This window comes from Lepisosteus platostomus, chromosome 12, assembly GCF_059453375.1.
Source record: "Lepisosteus platostomus isolate fLepPlt1 chromosome 12, fLepPlt1.hap1, whole genome shotgun sequence".
In the NCBI taxonomy this organism is placed as follows: Eukaryota; Metazoa; Chordata; class Actinopteri; order Semionotiformes; family Lepisosteidae; genus Lepisosteus; species Lepisosteus platostomus.
In genome coordinates, this window is record NC_142622.1 from 8,922,092 (window position 1) to 8,942,094 (window position 20,003).

The following is a 20,003-nucleotide window of genomic DNA, read 5'->3' on the forward strand; positions in this document are numbered from 1 at the left end:
TTATTTGTGTTCCTTTTAAACAGTCTGTTCAGTTTTATTTTTAAAAGCGGCCGTGAGGAAGTGCAGGGCGGGAGAAAGAACTGACCCAGGTTTTAAACCCTCCCAGCTGTCGGAGCACGAGCAGCGGCAGAGCGCGTCCACACGGGGCAGCGCGGCGGACGGCTCTTCGCGGCACAGCGGCGCCCGGGACAGCGGCTTCGGCAGCGACAGCGCGCGCATCCGCATCGTCCAGATCGAGCAGCTCAGCGGGGCCAGCCACCACCGGATCGCCCGGCCCTCTCGCAAGTCCTCCATCGTCAAGAACCTCAGCTTCATCCCCTTCGATGTCTTCGTCACCGCCAGCCGCGTCTCCCTCATGGCCTACTCCTGCTCCGCCGCGCCCGGGCCCACGGCCGCCGCCGCTGCTGCTACGGCGCCGCCTGACGGGAAGGAGGGGGAGAGGTCAGGCCGGAGCGCCCTGAACACGTCCGAGCCGCGTGCTGACCCGGCTCCCGGCGCTCTGGCCACGGTGCTGGGGATATCCATGCTGACTGCCGACGACATCCTCCACGGCAGCACCTCCGCCCTGGGCGGCAGGCCAGCCGGGGGCCTGCTGTCGCTGGAGAGCCTGAGCACCCCCAGCCGCTCCTCGGCGCGCCAGGCCCTGGGGGTGACGGTGGTGAGGCAGCCCGGCCGCAGGGGGGCCCCCGACGTGCTGCTGGAGCCCTTGCTCTGCCTGCAGGTGTCCCAGCCTTCCCTGCTGCTCAGCTGCCACCACAGGAAGCAGAAGCTGGAGCTCTCGGTCTTCGATCTCGCGCTCAAAGGCGTGGCCACGGACTACAAGTGTTTAGGTGAGGACGTGCGCTTGAGATCACCCTCCTCCTGCGTAGTGCCATCCCAGAGCAGCTTTGTGGAGGCACAGCAGATCATATTGTTTGTCCCTGATAGATTTTGTGTTGTTTATAAGTGAGCCAGCTCGTGAAAGGAAAGGTGGCATGATATGGAGTCCCTACAGGGGTCTGACCATAGTTTTCTTCATTGCGAGGTGACACAGGTGTGTTGATACAGACTCGCGAGACTGGAAAGTCGGATTTTATGCTTTAAGGATCACCTGCACCCATAGCAACATGAAGGTTAAGTTTAAGGTTCAAGCTAGGGAAGGGGTAAGGTTTATTGTAAATGCCTGGCCTAAGAGTGAGGTTTAAGGCAAGCATTACAGCTAGACTAGAGTAAATGTCCAGGTTAGAGTTAAACTTATGGTCAAGTACAAAGTTAGAATTGGGGTTACGAATACCGGTAAGAGTTTAGTTTATAATAATAATAATAATAATAATTGCTTACACTTATATAGCGCTTTTCTGGACACTCCACTCAAAGCCCATTACAGGTAATGGGGACTCCCCTCCACCACCACCAATGTGCAGCATCCACCTGGATGATGCGACGGCAGCCATAGTGCGCCAGAACGCTCACCACACATCAGCTCTCAGTGGGGAGGAGAGCAGAGTAATGTAGCCAATTCATAGATGGGGATTATTAGGAGGCCATGATTGGTAAAGGCCAATGGGGAAATTTGGCCAGGACGCCGGGGTTACACCCCTACTCTTTTCGAGAAACGCCCTGGGATTTTTAATGACCACAGAGAGTCAGGACCTCGGTTTTACGTTTCATCCGAAGGACGGCGCCTGTTTACAGTATAGTGTCCCCATCACTATACTGGGGCATTAGGACCCACATGGACCGCAGGGTGAGCGTAGGGTTGATAATGCTGTATCATGAGTTCCTGTGCAGTAACAAAGATCTTCAGATATCCCATTCTTCCATGTCTCTAATTTCACTGTTAATATTGTTTATTTGGAGGAAACACACTTACTGCCATGTCTTTGCAGTTTTTTTTCCCCCAATTCCATCACCACAGTAATAAGGCTATTGGTTCTTGAAAATACAACCCAGTGATCTGTATTCTTCATTAATATATTCACTCATTGGTTAAGATGAATAGCCTTATCATTAAATCACTGTCTTAGTAATAACAGTTAAAAATTATTGAAATTGTTATTGAACAAACAGATCTTTCTCTTGGATCACTGAGGAACATAGTGTGTCACATAAGCCTTAAGGGGTATCGCTTACTAGTAGTTCAGTTATTCCAATTTTCTGAGTTTAAAAAAAAAAGTGACCTGAATCAATATTTTTCTAGGAAATACTTGTGAGATATTAATTTTGTTAACTCTGCTCTCGAACGTTTGTGTAGATCAAAATTATTTTATGTGAAACACATGTAAAATTAAAAAAAAAGTCTTTGGCAAAAACACGCTTGAATAATAAGAAAAGTCTGTTTCCCTTTTATCGCTTCTCAGCCTCTGAAATTAATAGGTTCTGCCACTCCTCTGGACTCTCATCTCTCCAATCCCTTGTGTTTTCCCTGCAGACCCAGGAAAGACGCTGCCTGAAGCACTGGATTACAATGTGTTTTGGTTGCAGACAGTGGCAGGAGAAGCTGACAAAAAAACAGGCATCCCCCCTCCTCTCCTATCCCTGCAGATCAAAGATTTCCTGAACGGCCCAGGTGAGAGCAGCTCAGTCGCGTGTCGTGTAGGTTTCTATAGTTTGAATTTTCTGCTTTTGATCTATACCTTACCACACGAGAAATCACAGCGGTTCTTTACAGTCCTGTTTCACGCTAGAAAAAAAAACAGTCTACAATCGTCATACCTACATCCATCTTTTCTTTCCTTTTTTTCTCTCTTTTTGAAAATTGTGCATCGGGTCATTGTGGTTGGGTTTTTTGTTTTTGTTACACTCACCCATTTTGGAATGACCAGTGGCCCAGTGGCGTGTTTTTCACATCTTGGCTCAAGCCTACAAACCTTGCAGCTGCACATGGCGAAGAATGAGGAAGTGCAGGTCGATTCCTCCAACCTGCCCACCTTCAGGCCACATGGCTTTTAATACGTCACAGGCAACACTGCCCCCTGCTGGAGGAGAGGCATCATCAGCAGCACTGTGAGCCTGCAAGCACCCAGGAGGCTACAGGGCGTGTTGATGAGAGCTGAGTGAGAGCTCTCTCACTAATCCCACCCTATACCTGGTTATACTTAGGCAATTTAGCACTGCTTGGAGAATGCTCGTCACAGTTAGTAATTGGCGTAACAGACTCAAACCCACAAGACCTAGATCATAATCTCAACTTACTCAGTGCTGAGGAGCCACTTGCGAGGTGTATCAAAGCCCTTAGTGTCATTGCCTACTCGTGAAATGCAGGGATTTTTTAAGTTGCAAAGACTGCACCCTGCTTATTCATGGAAAACTGAAAAAGCAAATCTTAGCAGTGAACAAATTTGCCTTCTGCATCAAGAAAAGGTTAAAAAAAAGTCCTTGGAGAGTGTCGTCAACCATTCTGTTGTAATCCAAAAGCACAGTATGTGAAACCAAGAATGCAAAAGACATAGCAAGAATTTGTGGGGCATTCTCTGATAGGAAAGGTGGGTAGTGCTACCCTTTAAATTAAAACAAAACACTACTCAACACTAAACACTTTCATTTCTCAGCTGATTTCCCAATGAAGTCACTGTTAATGTTTTACATTTACAGTAATATAGTGCAGTACCAAAGATATTTTAAAAGGAATGCTAATTACAGTGACTTAAAACTGTTTGTATTTGTTGAAAATGTAGATTATGATTACAATACGGTGTCTTGATTCACTCAATAATTCGCTCATTTTTTTAATCCTGATTGCAGCTGAGAACACTCCACATGCATCAGTATTGATTTTATTCACTTTATTCAATTTAACATTAACCAAACATCAGTACTTTAATGATGATTAAAGGTGAAAGGAAAGTAGGAAAGAATCAAGCGATAAAAGGTTGCATGTTCTTCATTCGTTAAAGACTCCCTGTTAACAAGACCCCGGGTCCTGGGGGGAGCTCCCACACCTGCTGGTTTTCAGCCTGGCCAAGCTCTTTCCTTAATCGATTCCTCCACCGAACTCACAAGCTGCTTTGGAGATCTCGCGTTGCTTTGAGGCGTTCAGTCACAACCCCACAGATGGGAGCTTCACACCACTGGCTCCTCAGCCAAGCACCGACACCAAATATCCGGACCTGCGGTTCCTCTCGTACTGAGCAGGATCACTGTTGCGACACCACCTCATCGGCAGGGTAACACTGACCTGCCTCGCAACGGTCCAACCCCAGATCCCGTTCCCTGCTAGTGGGTGAACGATCCAAAGCTTGGTGGGCTCAAATGTGTGGAGTCACATTTAGGGGGGCATCACATGACAAAATATCAACACAGAAGAGGCAGAAGACTACTTCATGAGACATCATGAAAATGCGTATTTTTAATGTTTGTTTTTTTTACACAGAAGGTTGTGAGAGTGGGGAACAAGCTACCGGTCATGTAATTGGTGCAGACACCTTGGCTGGCTGAGATCCGCGGGTCAGCTAGCTATTGTTAACCCCCGGACCGAATGACCTTCTCTTGTCTGTAACCTTTCCTGTGATTTTATATTATTAATGATAAAACTTGAATAATAATACATCTCTGCACTAAGAGAAGAGTAGAGCGTCCTGTGTGGAGCTGATGGCACCCTTCTTCTGGCTGGATAAGGGAAAGGCAGTCCTCCTTGCTTCGCAGATGTTGTACTGTAGGTCCCTCGACTCTCCGAAGACGAGGAGCAACGTGGAGAAGGGGGGGGTGTGCGTACCTCCTGCTCGTCTCACTTCCACATGTCGGCATGAGCAGAAGCCCTTTTCGGACCCCCCAGCCACGTGTGGACAATGCGCACCACTGTGCCTGCGGACAAGGGTCTTCACATGGCTCTTGGCAGCGCTGGCCGCAGATGTTAGCGCTGGCTCTCGGACAGGAAATCGCCGTTTTGCTTTCCGGTTTTTTCGGTTTGATTCCTCTTGCCTGTGCTTTTTTTTTTTTTTTTTTCACCCAGTGGTGTTGCTGTTTGCGAAGGCTGCAGCTCTGAAATAATCTCAAGTGGATTGCACAAGTCTATTTGATGCTGAGCAAAATGGCGGTGCTTGCCTCAGCACAAGATTAATGTGCACATGTGGACACCGCAACCTCACAGTGCGGTGAGGTGCGGGAGCTGGGCTTGTCCTGTCATTTCTGCAGGGAGTGTTGACGATGGACCACACATGTTCGATTGCATTCATGACTGGGAACGGGGGAAGCACATCAGGGAGACATTTTCATGTTTCTGCGATGTGTAATCCCAGAGTTTCTAGGAGAAAATCCTTTTTTCTGTCCCTGAGATACTTTTAATTTAATTTAATTATTTAGGTGTCACAAAACTTTGTTTCTTTTTAAAAATATATTAATATCATTGTAGTAAGTTAACATATTTTCTGTACAGATAAGAGCCAAATGAGTATTGCAGAGTTTTCAGTTTTTTGATGTTCTGACTTTTAAGAAATGGGCCACAGTATTCAAAATGGGAGCATACAGTATATATTTGGAATGATAAAGCTTCTAAAGAAACACGTTTCATTTTTTGCTTTTTTAATGTAGTGAGAGCTCAAAACAAATTGCTGCAAGAACACCATTGATTATATTTGTTTGGAACAATGTGCTTGCAATTTAAAATAGTTTATATAGCATACAAAGCCAGGCCAATTAAGGCTTCATTCTGAAGGACGCAAAAGGACAGCCTGCTAAATCTAAAAAAGATTTACTGCTCTGTGTGTGCACACAGTTGAATATAATGTTTGCATTTTTAATTGACTGCCCTGAACACTTCTCTGAGATTCTGTCAGACGTCATATATATGTTAATCACAGGACACTGAAAAAGGAGCCGGCCGAATGTGTCATGTTCAGTATCCAAAGCATGTTCCAGGTTTTCCCATTGGGTTGTCTGCTTTTCCTCCCTCTCCGCTGCCCGGCTGCCTGACAGCCTCTGTGCCCCTCTGCTTTCCCAGGATCAGGATCCGGTCAGAGACACCTTTTTTCAAAAAAAAAAAAAATTAAAGGCCCATTGGTTAAATCCTCGAGAAATAACAGCTACCAAAAAAAAAAAAATCACACACTGCAGTGGTAACTCCAGCAGGTGATAGATTAGCTTGAACAAATTGGAACCATTATGGTTCCTCGGTCCTGGATCTCATCAAGCTGCTGCTGCAAAAAAAAATGCTGTCATTTCTGTATACAAGCCCTTGCCCCACGGAGCATAACATGCTAATTTGAATCATATGATATGTCACTGCCCTCAGCTGATGTGAACCTGGTTCCGTGTGCGAAGCCATAATAAATCCATTCCCAGCCCAGGCAAATCCCCAATGAGAAGGTGAGCTAACCCAGGCTCCCCTCTACCAGGCTAGGCCCTGCTTAATTGGATGCACAGCCACCTGCTCCCAGAGCAGCAGAAACCTTCTGACGGGAGGCAGGCGTGAGAGCCGATCCGTGTTGCTCCAGTGAAAAATGAAAACAACGATCATGTCAGGAGGAGCGACGGCGGCTCCTCCGGGTTCAGCTCGGGGTCGGGCGCGGTGACCTCACGGAGAGCCGCGCGGAGCCACGCCCGTTCGATCCCGGGCCTCCCGGTCGCGCCGGTCGTGGCGTCAGACCCCGGTCTCGCGGCCTCTTTCGTGTTAATGAGCGCTGACACGCGAGGAGAGCGAAGGAGCGGGGGCGCAGGCTTTTTGAATTAACTTCGGGCCAATTCTCATTTCAAAATACTGGGAAACCCTCCTTCCTTCTCCTTTTGCTCCGAGGAGGCGACATGGTTTTTCCTAGTTTGGCCTGAACCGGCGGACGTCAGGAAAAGTAAATGGGTTGGTGGCAATAGTGCGTTCTTAATAGAGGGCCTCGTTAAGACCAGCCAGCCCCTCATGCCTGAACAAGTTCTCCCGTTTTATTTTGCCTTCCTGCTTTATTGTCCTGACAGAAATATCGCAGCTTTAATCTAATTATTTCCCCCACACGTGTTTTTCTACTGTCATGCCTGCAATGCAAAGCATGCAGCCTGGACGTTTCATTTGAATATGGGGCATCTTATCTTCAGGGAATTCAGTTCAGTTTAGACCTTTAAGAGGGGGAATCTGACTTGAAGGCTTCACGCTGTAATCCCATACATGGGAGCTTTTCACTGCTGGCTCCTCCGCCAAGCCTGTACAGCACATCACAGTCCCTGTTGGTGAGCAAACAATCCAGCGCTTGGTGAATTCTGCTTCACAGCGACATGAAGGAACTGTCTTCGAAGGATCAGAGAGCAGTGTTGTTACAAGCCAGCTGCAATTCTTGACTCTCTCACAGCTGTTGATTAAAACTCACAGAGGACATTGGCTTCGGTTGAACCAGAGGTCTGAAATGTCCTCATCTTATATCACTTCTTTATTTAGTTTTTTATGATGGGTATTGTCTTTTTTGGATTTTTATTTCTTTTTTTTTATTTCTAAGAAAGACTTAGGATTTCCCACTCACATTTAAAGATGTATTATACTGTGGCGCTGTGTAAACCAGTGACACCACAACACTTGTGGCTCTGATATTCAAAACGAATTTTATTGAGGGAGATGGGTCTTGTGAACATGAGAAAAGGTGAAAAACAAGAGGAAGACATTCTAGTAGTTAACTGAGCTGGGGATCTCATCCAGCTGTTTCTTGAAAGAAGCATTCTTTTCAAATACAAGGATGTGGAGCTTGTTCCATACTCTCACAACCCTTTGCATGAAGAAGTGCCTTGTGTTGTAATCGTGTTAATGCACTTCTGTGCATTTGGTCCAAGTTTTGCCACCATTGATCCTCAGTTTGAATATCAGTTTTTAGTTCCCTTCTCTGTAGTTTCCACTCATGTTATCAGGGATGTTGTCTGATATGTATTTTATTATGTATGTGCAGTATAACAAAACTCAGTTTATTTTAGGGCAGGAGAAAATCAAACATAAGGTTTTGTGGGTAGTAATCAGCTGGAAATTTTAATGTCCTGAGGAAAGGCACTGTGGAATGATGCAGATGAAGCCAAAAGCTCTGCCTACAGCACAGAAATAAACTTGCAAAGGAGCAAAAAGTGTTGAAATAGTCTGTCATCAAGGTGCTGTAGGAAACTACAGGTCAACATGCCAGAACATTAAAAAGCATCTATGAGCTTCCCTCATAATTTGAATGATCTTTGATTAATATGTTGAATATGTTAAGACATTTACATGAATTGCTTTTCACTATCAATAGTTCTGCGTTTTCAGACATTAACAGCACGACTCTATCCTTAGTATGCCATCAAACTATGCTAAAATGTTTACTGTAATATTTATAACATATCCTGCAGTATTTAAAGAAATACCTGTAGTTTGAGTGCAGTGCAATGTCCTGAAACATCAGACATAGTTTGGATTATGCTGTGCACATTACTCAAGCACAATATTTGAAAATCATTGTCTTCGTATTTTACAGTTCCAAGAGTTTAATAGGGAATTCTAAATACAGAAGTCAGTCATCATTGGCTTCTGAATATGTGGCTGCAAGTAATTACTGTACAATGCCAAAATAATTGATAGTCATTTACAAGGCCAGGCTATAACTCTGTAATATAGTAAAAGACACCATCAGATCATCAGCATTTTATCCACCCTTTAAGGTCAAAAATCTCAAGTAGCAAACCATCCAGTTTTTTGTCATTTTAATGTACAGTATTTGCTTTCTTTGTCTGCACTTGTTTGTCTCGTTGTGCTTTGGAAGAGCCCTCTCTTTCTCAGACATTTGTGACTTTGTAAACACGGCAGGCATTACAAACTTTCCTTTCTTCTGCGAAAGCAAGCAGCTCATACTGAGTCACACTATAATTTTCCCACAGCATCTCCTAATTGAATAGAAGAGCACCTGCATTCTAATGTTTTTGAACACAGACTGCATCATGGGATATTGCACGTGTCATCTGTGTTCACGTGCCACAAATTAAATGACCTAAAACAGATAACATAAGCAGGAGCCACAATTTAAAGTTCCAGGGTAACCCCTGAATATTATTATGAAATAAAGAAAATTTCTTTGGTTGGGAATGCTAAAATTTATGGTGGGGAAACTTATCTTACAAGAAAAAAAAAGCAGTCATTGTCAAATGAACATTTCCATTTGCAGTTGTGCGCAATAAACAGGAAGTGTAAATATTTTGGGAGTCTGCAATATCAAAAGCATTACTTATGCCATTTAAGGAATGCAAGCAGACAGCTGACAGGTTAAAAAGATAATAAAATGCAGAATTGTGAAGCCTTTTAAGCCCAGTATTGTAATTAGAAACAGGAGTTTTGCAGTATTTGTTTGAGAGATCCAAAACAGCTTTCTGTCTTTATTGAGAAGCAAATTAGCTGAAGTACATATTTTATCTGAAAATGAAAGTACCGAAGTTAAAATCACAGCTGTGCTACTTCTCGTGTTTTTACTCTACAAATACAGCTAAATATTTTTGGGACATCAGGACCCGTTGTATAACTACAAAAGGTGTTATCCTGTTTTTAATCTTTCATAAATTGACTTTATTAGCATTTGTAAGAGTTGTTAGATTGGATTTTCAACTGATGTTCTGCTTCAGGCTAAATAAAGCAGGTAAGAATTATAAGTGCTACAGACACAGTATTGTAATTGCTTCATATATGCAGATCAGGGTCTGATGGTATTTTACTAACTGTACTTAAGAAAACAAAAGATTTTTTTGTAGGTCAGGAATTAAATTCTCTCAATATTCACTTAAGGCCAAGGTGAGGTACTGTAGTACCCATGGACTGAAACATTGCAAATGTATTGCCCACCCTTAACAAGTATTAATAGACCTATAGGTCTTACCTCAGTTATTTGTAATAAATGTGAACAGTACTTGAAACCAAACTTGAATTACCATCTGGATGGATGCATGCTAGCTAAATAAAGCAGATCATGTGCAACGTCTAATTTACAGTTTTCTGTCTTTTCTTGATGACTTGGGACTTACTAGACCTTTTCCTCTAGCAGGTGAAAGGGATAGCAGGTGATTTACAGAGTGTGGCAAGTTAGTTTCTTCCGAAGTTGTGTCATTGCTAAAAAGCCCTTGGGAGAAAGGAAACAAGCAGTACATCACGCAGTCTGAGAGAAATATCATTTAGTAGCCACAAAGTCATGTTTTGTGTTTCTATTACTTGCCTAAGCACATTCCAGTCTCTCTAACCTTGTACACTACTTCAGGTTCCACTTCATAAATAAAAATAATTATGAGCAAGTGAAATTCTCTTGTTGAAGCTTTGATGGAAGCATGCTTTGGGAAACAAGCTCACCAGGGGAGATGTGCAGTCCCTGATGTGCTCCAGCACCTCTGACATCTGAGGTTGAGCTCGATTCTTACACAGATTGTGACGTAGGGAAGGAATTTTCTTTTTAATTTCTTCATTGTCACTCTTCACGTATCAGCTTCTAGCGCTCTTTTTCATTCTCATTCTCTCACTTTTTGGACAAGGCCAGCAACAGCACATGTCTGTGTGCAGCTTAGTTTCCAAAGGACTGTAAAGTTGTATAAATCAGCCTCTTTGATTCACATTTCACATTTAAAAACAAGTCCTCCCCTCCACCAAAACCTTGAGAATGATAGTGAAGTGTTCACCGTATTTGGGGATTCGTCTTCTTCTCTAACATTGTCTGGAATTGCAAACATTGTCTTCCAGGTTGTTTCAAAAGAAAAGACTATCAGGTGCTTTATAAACATATTACTTTTGTGATCTAAAAATTGTGTGCCTTTGGAAGAGTTTCATTGTTCTGGGGTTTTTGCAGTTTCTTTACTGTGGATTGGACCTTAATATTGTTTGTCCCTGCATGTCGAGTCAGCACTTTGTTAATCTGCTCAATTCATTCCTCTTTTACTTTGTGTGTTCTCTGGATCCAGAATATCTGGATATGAAGCCGTAAGCATGGGACTCACCCATGTGCAGAAAATGTGCATGTCTTTATTGCTCTGTATTCCAGATAGTTTTCAAGATTGTTCTTTGGAAAGAAGAGTTCGTAATTTTCTGCTTGAAATAATTGCGTGATCGTGTGGCTGTTGTTCTTGTTTTCTGGTCCGCAGCCGAGCTGATCGTCGAGCTGTCGCGGCCTTTAAAAGCGAGCCCCACACTGGCCAAACTGGAACAGATGAAAGCCTTTCTGAGGAAGATAATCCCCCACGGAGACGGCGACGGCAGCAGACACGCACACCCCTCGGCACCCTCATCCAGTCAGGAAGCCAAGACCGCGAAGGCCTCCGCTCCGGGCGAGAGCGCTCCCAGGCCTGAGGTATCCCGGGATGTTCTGGACCAGGACAGCTCTTGGGCAGCCCTGACATTCTTCCACAAGGTCTCTCTACAAACCTCCCAGATTGTGGCCGTCCTGGAGACCGAACCTCACCCCTCTAAGCCAAGTTTGACGGTGTCTGTGTCCGGACTAGCTGCCAGCCTTGCGATGCGAACTGGACCAAAAACAACAGGTAGGTAGCGCCCCCCGCTGGTGGTGTTAGGTATTTGTGTGGCTGTTTTTGTCTTTCTGATTTTACAGTCCATGGTGGCAATAGCATCCTCTCCTGGGTAGGTAGGGTGGCCACTACAGCATTGACCTTAAATGTCTTAATAATGGACACCACAGTGGAAGGTGGGAGATTCTGCTTGTTGTGGATTGTTTGTACCAAACTTGTGTCCCCCATTTGACCTGCAGCCTTTCGAGGGCTCTCTGAATTTAATTGTGACGAGGCATGCCAGTGCTGAATCTCCTTCTTGTACTGTACCCCAGGGAAGGCCTCTATGTTGTTCCCTAGGTTACATGGCATTTCCAAGTGTCATTGTAGTTTTGTTTTTGCTGCATTTTTTCTAAAGGTGACCCTCCTGTTTTCTTGAATTCAATCGTTTGTGACAAATATGATTTGGTTCTGGGCAATGCTATTGCGATTACATTATAACATAATTAGATTATTTTTAAGCAGGACACGTTATTCAAGCCCCATTAATCTTTCTGTTTTAGGATGTTTTTTTTGGTTTCTGTTTCATCTGGTGTGAGAATCTGAACAGCACTTTGTTTGTACATCTATGTTATTGCGTACAACCTGCAAAACTGAAGTTTGTCTCACATACCAGTGGCAAATCCAGAATTCTGTCATATGACCTTTCGTGCTTTGCTTGGAGGGGTAATGCTCTGTGGTAAACCACAACAAAGTGTCTCTGATACATTCAGGAAAGGGTACGCGTTGCATCATGTGTGTTTGGCCCATGACCACTCTGTAGCAATAGAGGATAGACGAGTGCTCAGTGAATTTGGATTTGATGTCTCCTGGTACTAATGGAAAAACATCCATTAATAAAAAAAAAACACACATTGACTGCGAATAGTCCTTGTCACCAAATCCAGATCTGTGTGGTCTGAGTTTAAAAAAAGGGCAATAAATAGTAAAGTGCGCATAAAAGATGTTGGGGTGTTTGATTTCATCTTATTTTTGTTTTTTAAGTGTAGGGGGAAGAGGTGTTTTAAAATGAACAGCAGGTTTGTTTCCTGTGGCTTACGGATGTTTCCCAGGAGTCTTTTTCGTGATGATCTCCGATGTAGCTATTGCGTTTCTCCCGGCCTGGTCGGCTGCTTAGCCCACCAGAGGTGACGCGCCTGGACCTGCTGGAGATGTTTATCCCATCAGCACGGCTACATCTAAACTAATTTGTCCTCCGACACCTCCACCTTATGTACCAAAGACGGCTTAAGTACCAATTTATTTTAAAGGGAACTGATGCGTGAAGCACAGACAGGTTGTATTGGTTTCCACAAGAAGAGGTGGTGATTATGGGTTTAAGCCTGGATACAGGGGCTGGCAGGCTCTAACAGCTCCAGGACTGTGGGCCTATTGTAGAGCAGTCAGGGAGTGCAGTTGAAGAAATCCCCTTCACTGTGTTTTTGAAGCAGAGGGTTGAGGAGAGGGTGGGGATGCTGGGGGGGGGGTGGTGGTGGAGGGGGGGAGCTCTGCACTTAACTGAGCGCATCTGTTTTACAGATGTTATTATATAGGGTTACTTCAGATAAAATGATTGTAGAAAATTTTAATTAAAACCTCAACAATTTGCACTTGTTTACTTGAATCTGCATAACTCCCCAATGAGACAATGCCGAGCTCTCTGGACTATGCTGATTCTCACCAGCCTTTCTCTTTCATCCCTTTTTTTTTTTTTTTTTTTGATGTGTTGACTTTGATAAACAGTCGAAAACACTCGGCATACACAACAATGGAAAATCTGCTGAAGGAGACAATTGTAGCCGCCTGAAAATGAATCCCTTATTTTAGAGGACTATTTTTAGCCATGGACTTCTCACATTAACTGTGACAGAAAGAGATTTATCGCTAAGTGTTCTCCCTTTGTTTACCATAAACAGAATGTCCAATAGATTCAATGTCATGAGTTTCAGTGTTTGGTGAGTTTCAGAGGAAACTTTCTGTCTGGAGTCAATAAGACTGCTCTGAATCATGAAACGTTGATTATCATGGGCTGAACAAGCTCTGTAATAAGTAAGCAATAGCTCAGAAGATGTTTTTTTGTGAGTTTTTATTTCCTCGAGGGAGGATTAAATATATTTTTGTGAGTGTAAGAAAACGAATGCTGTCATTGTGCATTCCAGAGCACAGGGTAAAAATTAGGACAGGGCTTGCACTGAATGTTTCTGCCACATGTATTGGAATCGAGGAAGAATTATATGTATAAGATTAAATAATTGTGTTAATGTATTTTTGTAGAGGATATTGTTACACTGCCTAGGCTGTTAACTATCATTAAGTAACGTGTGTACCATTATCCAGATATGTTTAAACTGTCCAAACGTACTGTGTAAGACTGGCTGGATCTGTAGGTACGATAATTAGTGACGAGAAGAGTTTTTTCGTGTTTTTTTTTTCTCTGTATGCCTTTATTATGACAACAGCATACAAATCCATTACACACGTATGCCTCAGTTTAAATTCCCTCTGTGTTATTTTTTTTTTTGCGAACTGCCAGTCAGGCATTATTTGAATTAAAAAAAATAACAATAGCAAAACCCCAGCTGTGCAGCCAGCGACACAAGTGGTGCATTACTTTCTTTCACAGACTGCTGAAATTTCCAGAAGAATCTGGACTGTTAGCGGCCAGTTTCTAGCAGAAGTGTTTTTTGTAAAAACATAAGCGCGTTTCTAAATGAAAGCACAAATTAAAGGCTGGGCTTTTGGTTCTAGCCCTGGAGAAGAGCATGGCATGCCTACAGCACTTTTTGAGTCTCCCGAGAGTCCGGAACATGGCTTTAGAGAAGCAAGCTGATGCAAAGAAGGCAACTCTGTTCTTTGTCCACTTGTCCAAATAAGTAACTTCAGTTCCAGCAAAATGTGATTTCCCTACCTTCAGTGCCATTAGTTAATTCAAACAAAACAATGGCGGCTCCTAACAGGAATTATTTCTTACAGCTTTCTTTGACGTTGTGCTTACTGGCACCCCTGTCCCTGGTTTACTTAAATGTACCAGGATCATCGTAGGTAGCCAAATCCTGCATTTGGCTTGCAAAGGAGGCCGGATTTTGCAGTTTATAAAACACTGGATTTGTATATGTGTGCTTGTAATAAAACTCTTCTAGTCTGCCCTCAGAAGTGATGAGCTACGGCAGAGTTTTTTTTTGTTCATGCTGGCAAGACATGAGATAAATCTGCATGCATCTTGTGGGGGTTTACTCTGAAAGAATAAATTCTTTACAGCAGGGAGTGAGTGGTCAAGTGACACGCTGAGTCGGTGGGGGGGTGGGGTCGTGCTGCAAATCACTGGTAAACCGTCCGAGCGCTGAGTGTAGGTTCCTTGGTTCTGTCTGCTTTGACACCCTGTCATAAGTAGCTTAAACCCAGCTCTCGGGGAGAGGTGAAGACCCCATCAGCTCCCTAACATCTGGGGTTTTTATGCGTGGTTATGGCATGCCTCTGCGAGTGAAGAGATGGAGTAAAAGGGGATTATGTTGACAATGAAGTGTGTTACTGGATCTTGTGATAATGAAAAGCAGTAGAACTCTAAATTCCTCTCGATGGTCCCCAAGGTGGAGGTGCACTTATAGTTCAATGAAAGTAAAACGTAGGAGGAAAGAACAGATGGCCTCCAATCCCTGAAACAAGAAACCTCTTAATCCCACTGCTCGCTATCACTGGAAACTGCCCGCTGCCTCCCTGTCAGTCCGTCATTTAAGAATCACTCTTCTCGGCCAGTGATTTACTAATATGGTCTTGTAAAGAAAACCTCTGTCACAGGAACAAAGACATCCTACCATTAATTATTAATTCTTTTTTTTTTCCCGTTTATGATTTTGTTCCTCAAAGCGGAGGGGATGAAGTTACTGGTGTGTCAGTTTGTGTATTCTGGTTAAAGATAGACTTTTCCCTCAATTAATCACCTTCATTTGCTTAAAGGACGCGGCAGCTGAAAGGAGAGAGGAGGGGGGGGGGAGGAAACTACTGTACTTTGGCAGGCGATTGCAGACAAAAAAAAAATATTAGTTTATCATCTAGAACTCGAATCCTTAAATTTCATTTCATTCCAAAAGCAACTTTTCTTAGACAGTAGATATTTCAGCATCTGTGTGGGTCAAAGCTGTGGGGTGAACAGATATGCAGATTATACTCGCGTCTGTGTAACTAGAATAGTCTTGTTTTTATATCTACTGTATGTGTTAAGCCAGACCTGTTTTATGAATGGGTTGGGATATCATATTAAGGTATACTGTTATCTGTTAATAGTAGAAGTGAATTGTGGGCATGCAGTATGAGCCCTGATTTCAAAAGCAGTGTTTTTTAATGGGGCTAGTTTGGTTGTTGTCACGAGTGTCTCCAAAGCTGCAGAAGGAGAAGTCTTTTCTGTTTGTGTTTTTCAAAACTCCACTGATGTAGAAAGCGTTTACAGAATGGTTCTTAGAATGCCATAATGCAGTAAAACCAACAACCCAGGCATGTTTTCCCTGTTTTCTAAATAAATATTGTAAATTAAAAGATGAATTTTTGCCAAGAATAGCAACAGGGATCCGAATTGTTGCCTAGTTCGTATTTTACCAAAGCTGTTTCTCTTGGGCCCAGATGCGTTAATTGCCATCACTGACGGAGCGCCTCTGTTAATACTAACCCGCCCCAAGCCCGACACCGAGACACCCACGCTAGACATCGGATACCCTCTCGGTGCCCCCCTCCCTAGGCAGGTGCTGTTTTTGGTAAACACTCCGATCGGCTTAATCCATAAGGATACGTTTCTTTTCTCGAGATCTCTCGCCGTTCTTTCATCTGCTGAGTTTTGAACACATGGACCACAAGAAGATGGTGCCACTTCCCATACCTCCAAAACAACAGCTGCCCGAAATGCAACAAAAAGGGCATTCAGCTTCTATGGGTTTCGCCATCTGTGATAGTCATTGGTTTGACTCCGTTTAGCCCCAGTATGTAAAGCAGCGTTTCATTGTTTCATCCTCCAGTGGCCATTCTCATGTTCCTTCTGAAAAAGAAAGACAAGTAGATACAGGGCATAAAAAGTGCTGTGTGTACAAAGAGTGTGTTTTATTTTGCACCGTGAACAAACGGAATTGGGGGAAAATCAATTTCACTTTCATATTTTTTCTTGCCTGCGTTCTGTTTTTCTTTTGCCGCATAAGTGATTTAGCCCTCCAGGGCCTCGTTGCTGTAAATACACCAAAGTTTCCACTCATGGAAGTTTGCAAACACGTATTATTTCATGCGCTGCCATTAGGGGGAAAAAGGCTCCAACAGCTCCAGTGTGGAGGAATCATAAGCAGTCATCCATAATTCTGTCGTTTCTCGTCTCGCTTCACGTCCACAGCGTATCCCGCATTCTGTTTTAAATTGCTCTGATCAATGTGCTTACAAAATATTATTTAAACTGCAGAAGAACAGATGTGGCCCGGCTGGAAGACGTTGTGAGCTTGGATTAGCACAGATTACCCCCAACCCATCTGTCCCAATTAAAAACACATACTTTAAATCCTTTTGGCCAGGACCTGCCTTGGAGAAGCACTGAAATTTTATTTGAGCTTTTATTTCTAAAGAAGGTGGTGGGGGGATTCAGAATTCAAGTAAATTGCTAAAAGAAACTCCATGAAAGACCAGAATCTTTCTATGGGGTCTTTGCAGCAAGAGATTGAAACAATGTACTGTAGAATCCAATAAAAATTATAAATAACCTTTATAAAACTGTATTTAAAAAACAGAGGGATTTTTAACCTTTATAAAACATTTTTTTTTAAATGAGGGATTTTTAAAATAGTTTTTTTAACCCCCTACATTTGGAATTCTAGATTATTAGCTCAGCCCTGCACATACAGTACAACCTTTGTACTAATATAGGAGAGATAAGGACAACAGGAACGCCAAATCATGCATTTTCTTCAGAAGCTGCATGGTATTTTTTCACTGCGATCCGCACAGCACCCACAGAAGTGTTAGCAGTGAATGGAGTGCTGGTGCAGCTCTCGCTGACAGTACTGCAAGGTCAGTGTGCCATGTAGGCATGCAGCACGCTGGGATATCCCTGTCTTACCCAAGCCCTCTCACCCTTGGCAGCACTCAGGCAGTTGTGCACCAAGAATCCTCCATGATATAGACCAGATACAAACCAGTGCTACATTAATTACAGCATTCACTCTTTGCGCTGAACAACTGAACAAGCCTTTTTTACTGGTAGAGGCCTCTTAGCAAGAAAAATCATTTTTGGAACCTGGTGTCATTAGCATTCAACGCCAGTAACCACACAAAGTGAGAAATAAACCTTCTGCTGCTCTATAGTTAAACTGCAGCAGGACCTTAAATGTATTACATGTTTCTGGATTAATTTACTGAAGTTTATTATCTGTCACCAAGTTAAAAGTCCCTTCCAGTTTGTTTAATCTTGCTGATTAATTGGTATAGACTGCTCTCCCAAGATAAACCGGCTTTCACTGGAAACTATTTTTTAGCTCTGCACCAATGAGAATGATAGTTTTAGAATTATCCTAATTCTGTCATGAATAAATCAGGCATTGTGTTTTATGGGAGGACTGTATTTATGAGCTGCACAGGTTGCTGTAACACTATGGTCTTCACACATCCGCAGAAAATGGGTTAGTCAGTAGCTGCTGCCCTGTTTTTCCTAAGAAATTTCAATGAGCTGTTATGTGACATTGCAGTGGATCTGAGGGGTGTTCTTCACCTACTGTACTGTAGGTGTGTTAAAGATATACCATGCATGAGGAAGCCTTAATTATTACGCAAGTAAATAAAACAAGTTTAAAAAAGCCTTATCTGACCTTTATAGAGAAACTTATTTGCATACATGTGTAGCCAAGGGAAAAGCATTTGCCGTTCATCAATAACAGGGAGTCTTCCTTCTCAAATAATTCATTTTCTTTGTGCAGAATCTGAGCCTCAGTCCTAGCTTGTTTTGGGGGAAACGCTTCAAACTTTGTCTGCAATCACCTAGGTGGCTGGGGAATAGAACGATTTTTTTAAAAAATTGGAATTAGACCCAGCCTCGAGGCCCCAAGAAAAAGTAATCAACAACGAAAAATGTACAACGAAAACAGGGAGAGCTCTGTGCTCTGAAAAAAGTCAGAGAGCAGAAGAGAAGACGTTGGCCAGACAAGAACTAGAAGCTTGGGAGGTTATTTAATAATCCAGCAGCAGCAGAAGAAGGAGTCTTAACCTTCATGGTACCTTTTTCAAAATAATATGTAATCATTTACATTGTGCCTGAAGGTTTGCAAAGTGGCCGCATGCTGTTGTGCTGTCAAAGACATACTGTACAGGGCAATCTGAGCGAAGCTGTGGATAATTTCCAAGAGCCAGACATTCTGCAGTGGTTATTTTTGTTCCGTGGTTCTGTAGGGATTCTTTTCTGTGTTTTACACCAGTTTCAAATAAGAGTGCAGGAAACGTTTCGGACAATGGTTGAATGTGGAAAGCGTCAGGGTTTGTGAGAGTCGTGAGGTAGTTTAAGATGAAGGCTGGACTGAATGCTGTGGTCACCACTGAGGTATTGGAGGAGCTGAATTGTTCTTCTCTCTGGGGATGTGTCAGTATTTTGTCAAGGAGGATATTAAGGGAGTAAGTGGCTTCAATTTTTTGTCCAGTTTATTTTTTTTCGTCTTACGTCTGAGGCTTACAGAGACCCTGGGCTCCAGTTTGCCACCCTTTGTGTTACCTGCCTTGCATGGGGCTCTCTCAAAAAGAGGGAGATGAGATCATTCCCAAGCGATAACCATCACTGCGTTTCTCCCGATTCATCTCTGACCTGAACTTCGGATGAACCTGCTCAGATGAAAACAACTGGAATTCCTGGCCCGAGCCATAAAATTTGATTAAGTCTTCCAGAAATGATGTGTAAAAGACCACTTCACTACCCCCAATAAAGTGAAATTAAGTAGTGTCTGTAGTGGATTAAAATAATAAACGTTTCTGTGTTTGAAGTGTGTACAGAAAGCAGGCTCCCAGCAGCCGGGGTACTGGGATGTTGTAAAGGTGGTTATTAGTGACATTTTCAAGGATTCAGCATGTTTCTGATCAGCAGTTCATGTTAGGGAAAGTAGTATTTAGGGAGGGAGAGAGTTTTTACTTTTGCTGGAAAAATTCAAAACTGCAGTAGATCACTAAAAGTGTTCTTTTACCAGAGCATTTGATTTTAATCCTGGGATAAAGATATAAGATTAGGACTCCTCTCTACCTCTCTGATTGTGAGTGTGCTTGGGACCTCTTGTGAGTGATGGATCAGATGGTAACGTCTGGCTTTCCAACTTGTGGAGACCACAGACAGCTCGCCCAAAAATGTTTTTTGGTCAAAGGTCTGCTCGACTGTAATGCGTTGGAAGTATTTAATCGGTGTACCACAGCCTGCATACTATCACTCCTGGTTAGTTTTCATTTCATGGGTATGTATCTAGCAGCAGTGTGTGTTACGCAGGTAGACACCCTTAAAAAAGGCACTGCTTAGAGTTTCTAGTGTGTAGTCTAGCCCATGGATTATATCACAGTGGTGCGAGGTGACGCACCCTTCAATGTTAACCCTGGCC

General features: G+C 43.1%; 1 protein-coding gene across 2 annotated transcripts in view; it reads left to right on the forward strand.

Moving 5' to 3' along the window:
• Positions 1–20,003, forward strand: part of vps13b (vacuolar protein sorting 13 homolog B) — a 325,535-nt gene that overhangs the window by 245,851 nt on the left and 59,681 nt on the right. For both annotated transcript variants that reach the window (XM_088600797.1, XM_088600796.1), the window contains exons 34-36: positions 107–830; positions 2,411–2,548; positions 11,020–11,415. In XM_088600797.1, the coding sequence (XP_088456923.1) occupies positions 107–830; positions 2,411–2,548; positions 11,020–11,415 (1,258 nt within the window). The remainder of the gene's footprint in view (positions 1–106; positions 831–2,410; positions 2,549–11,019; positions 11,416–20,003) is intronic.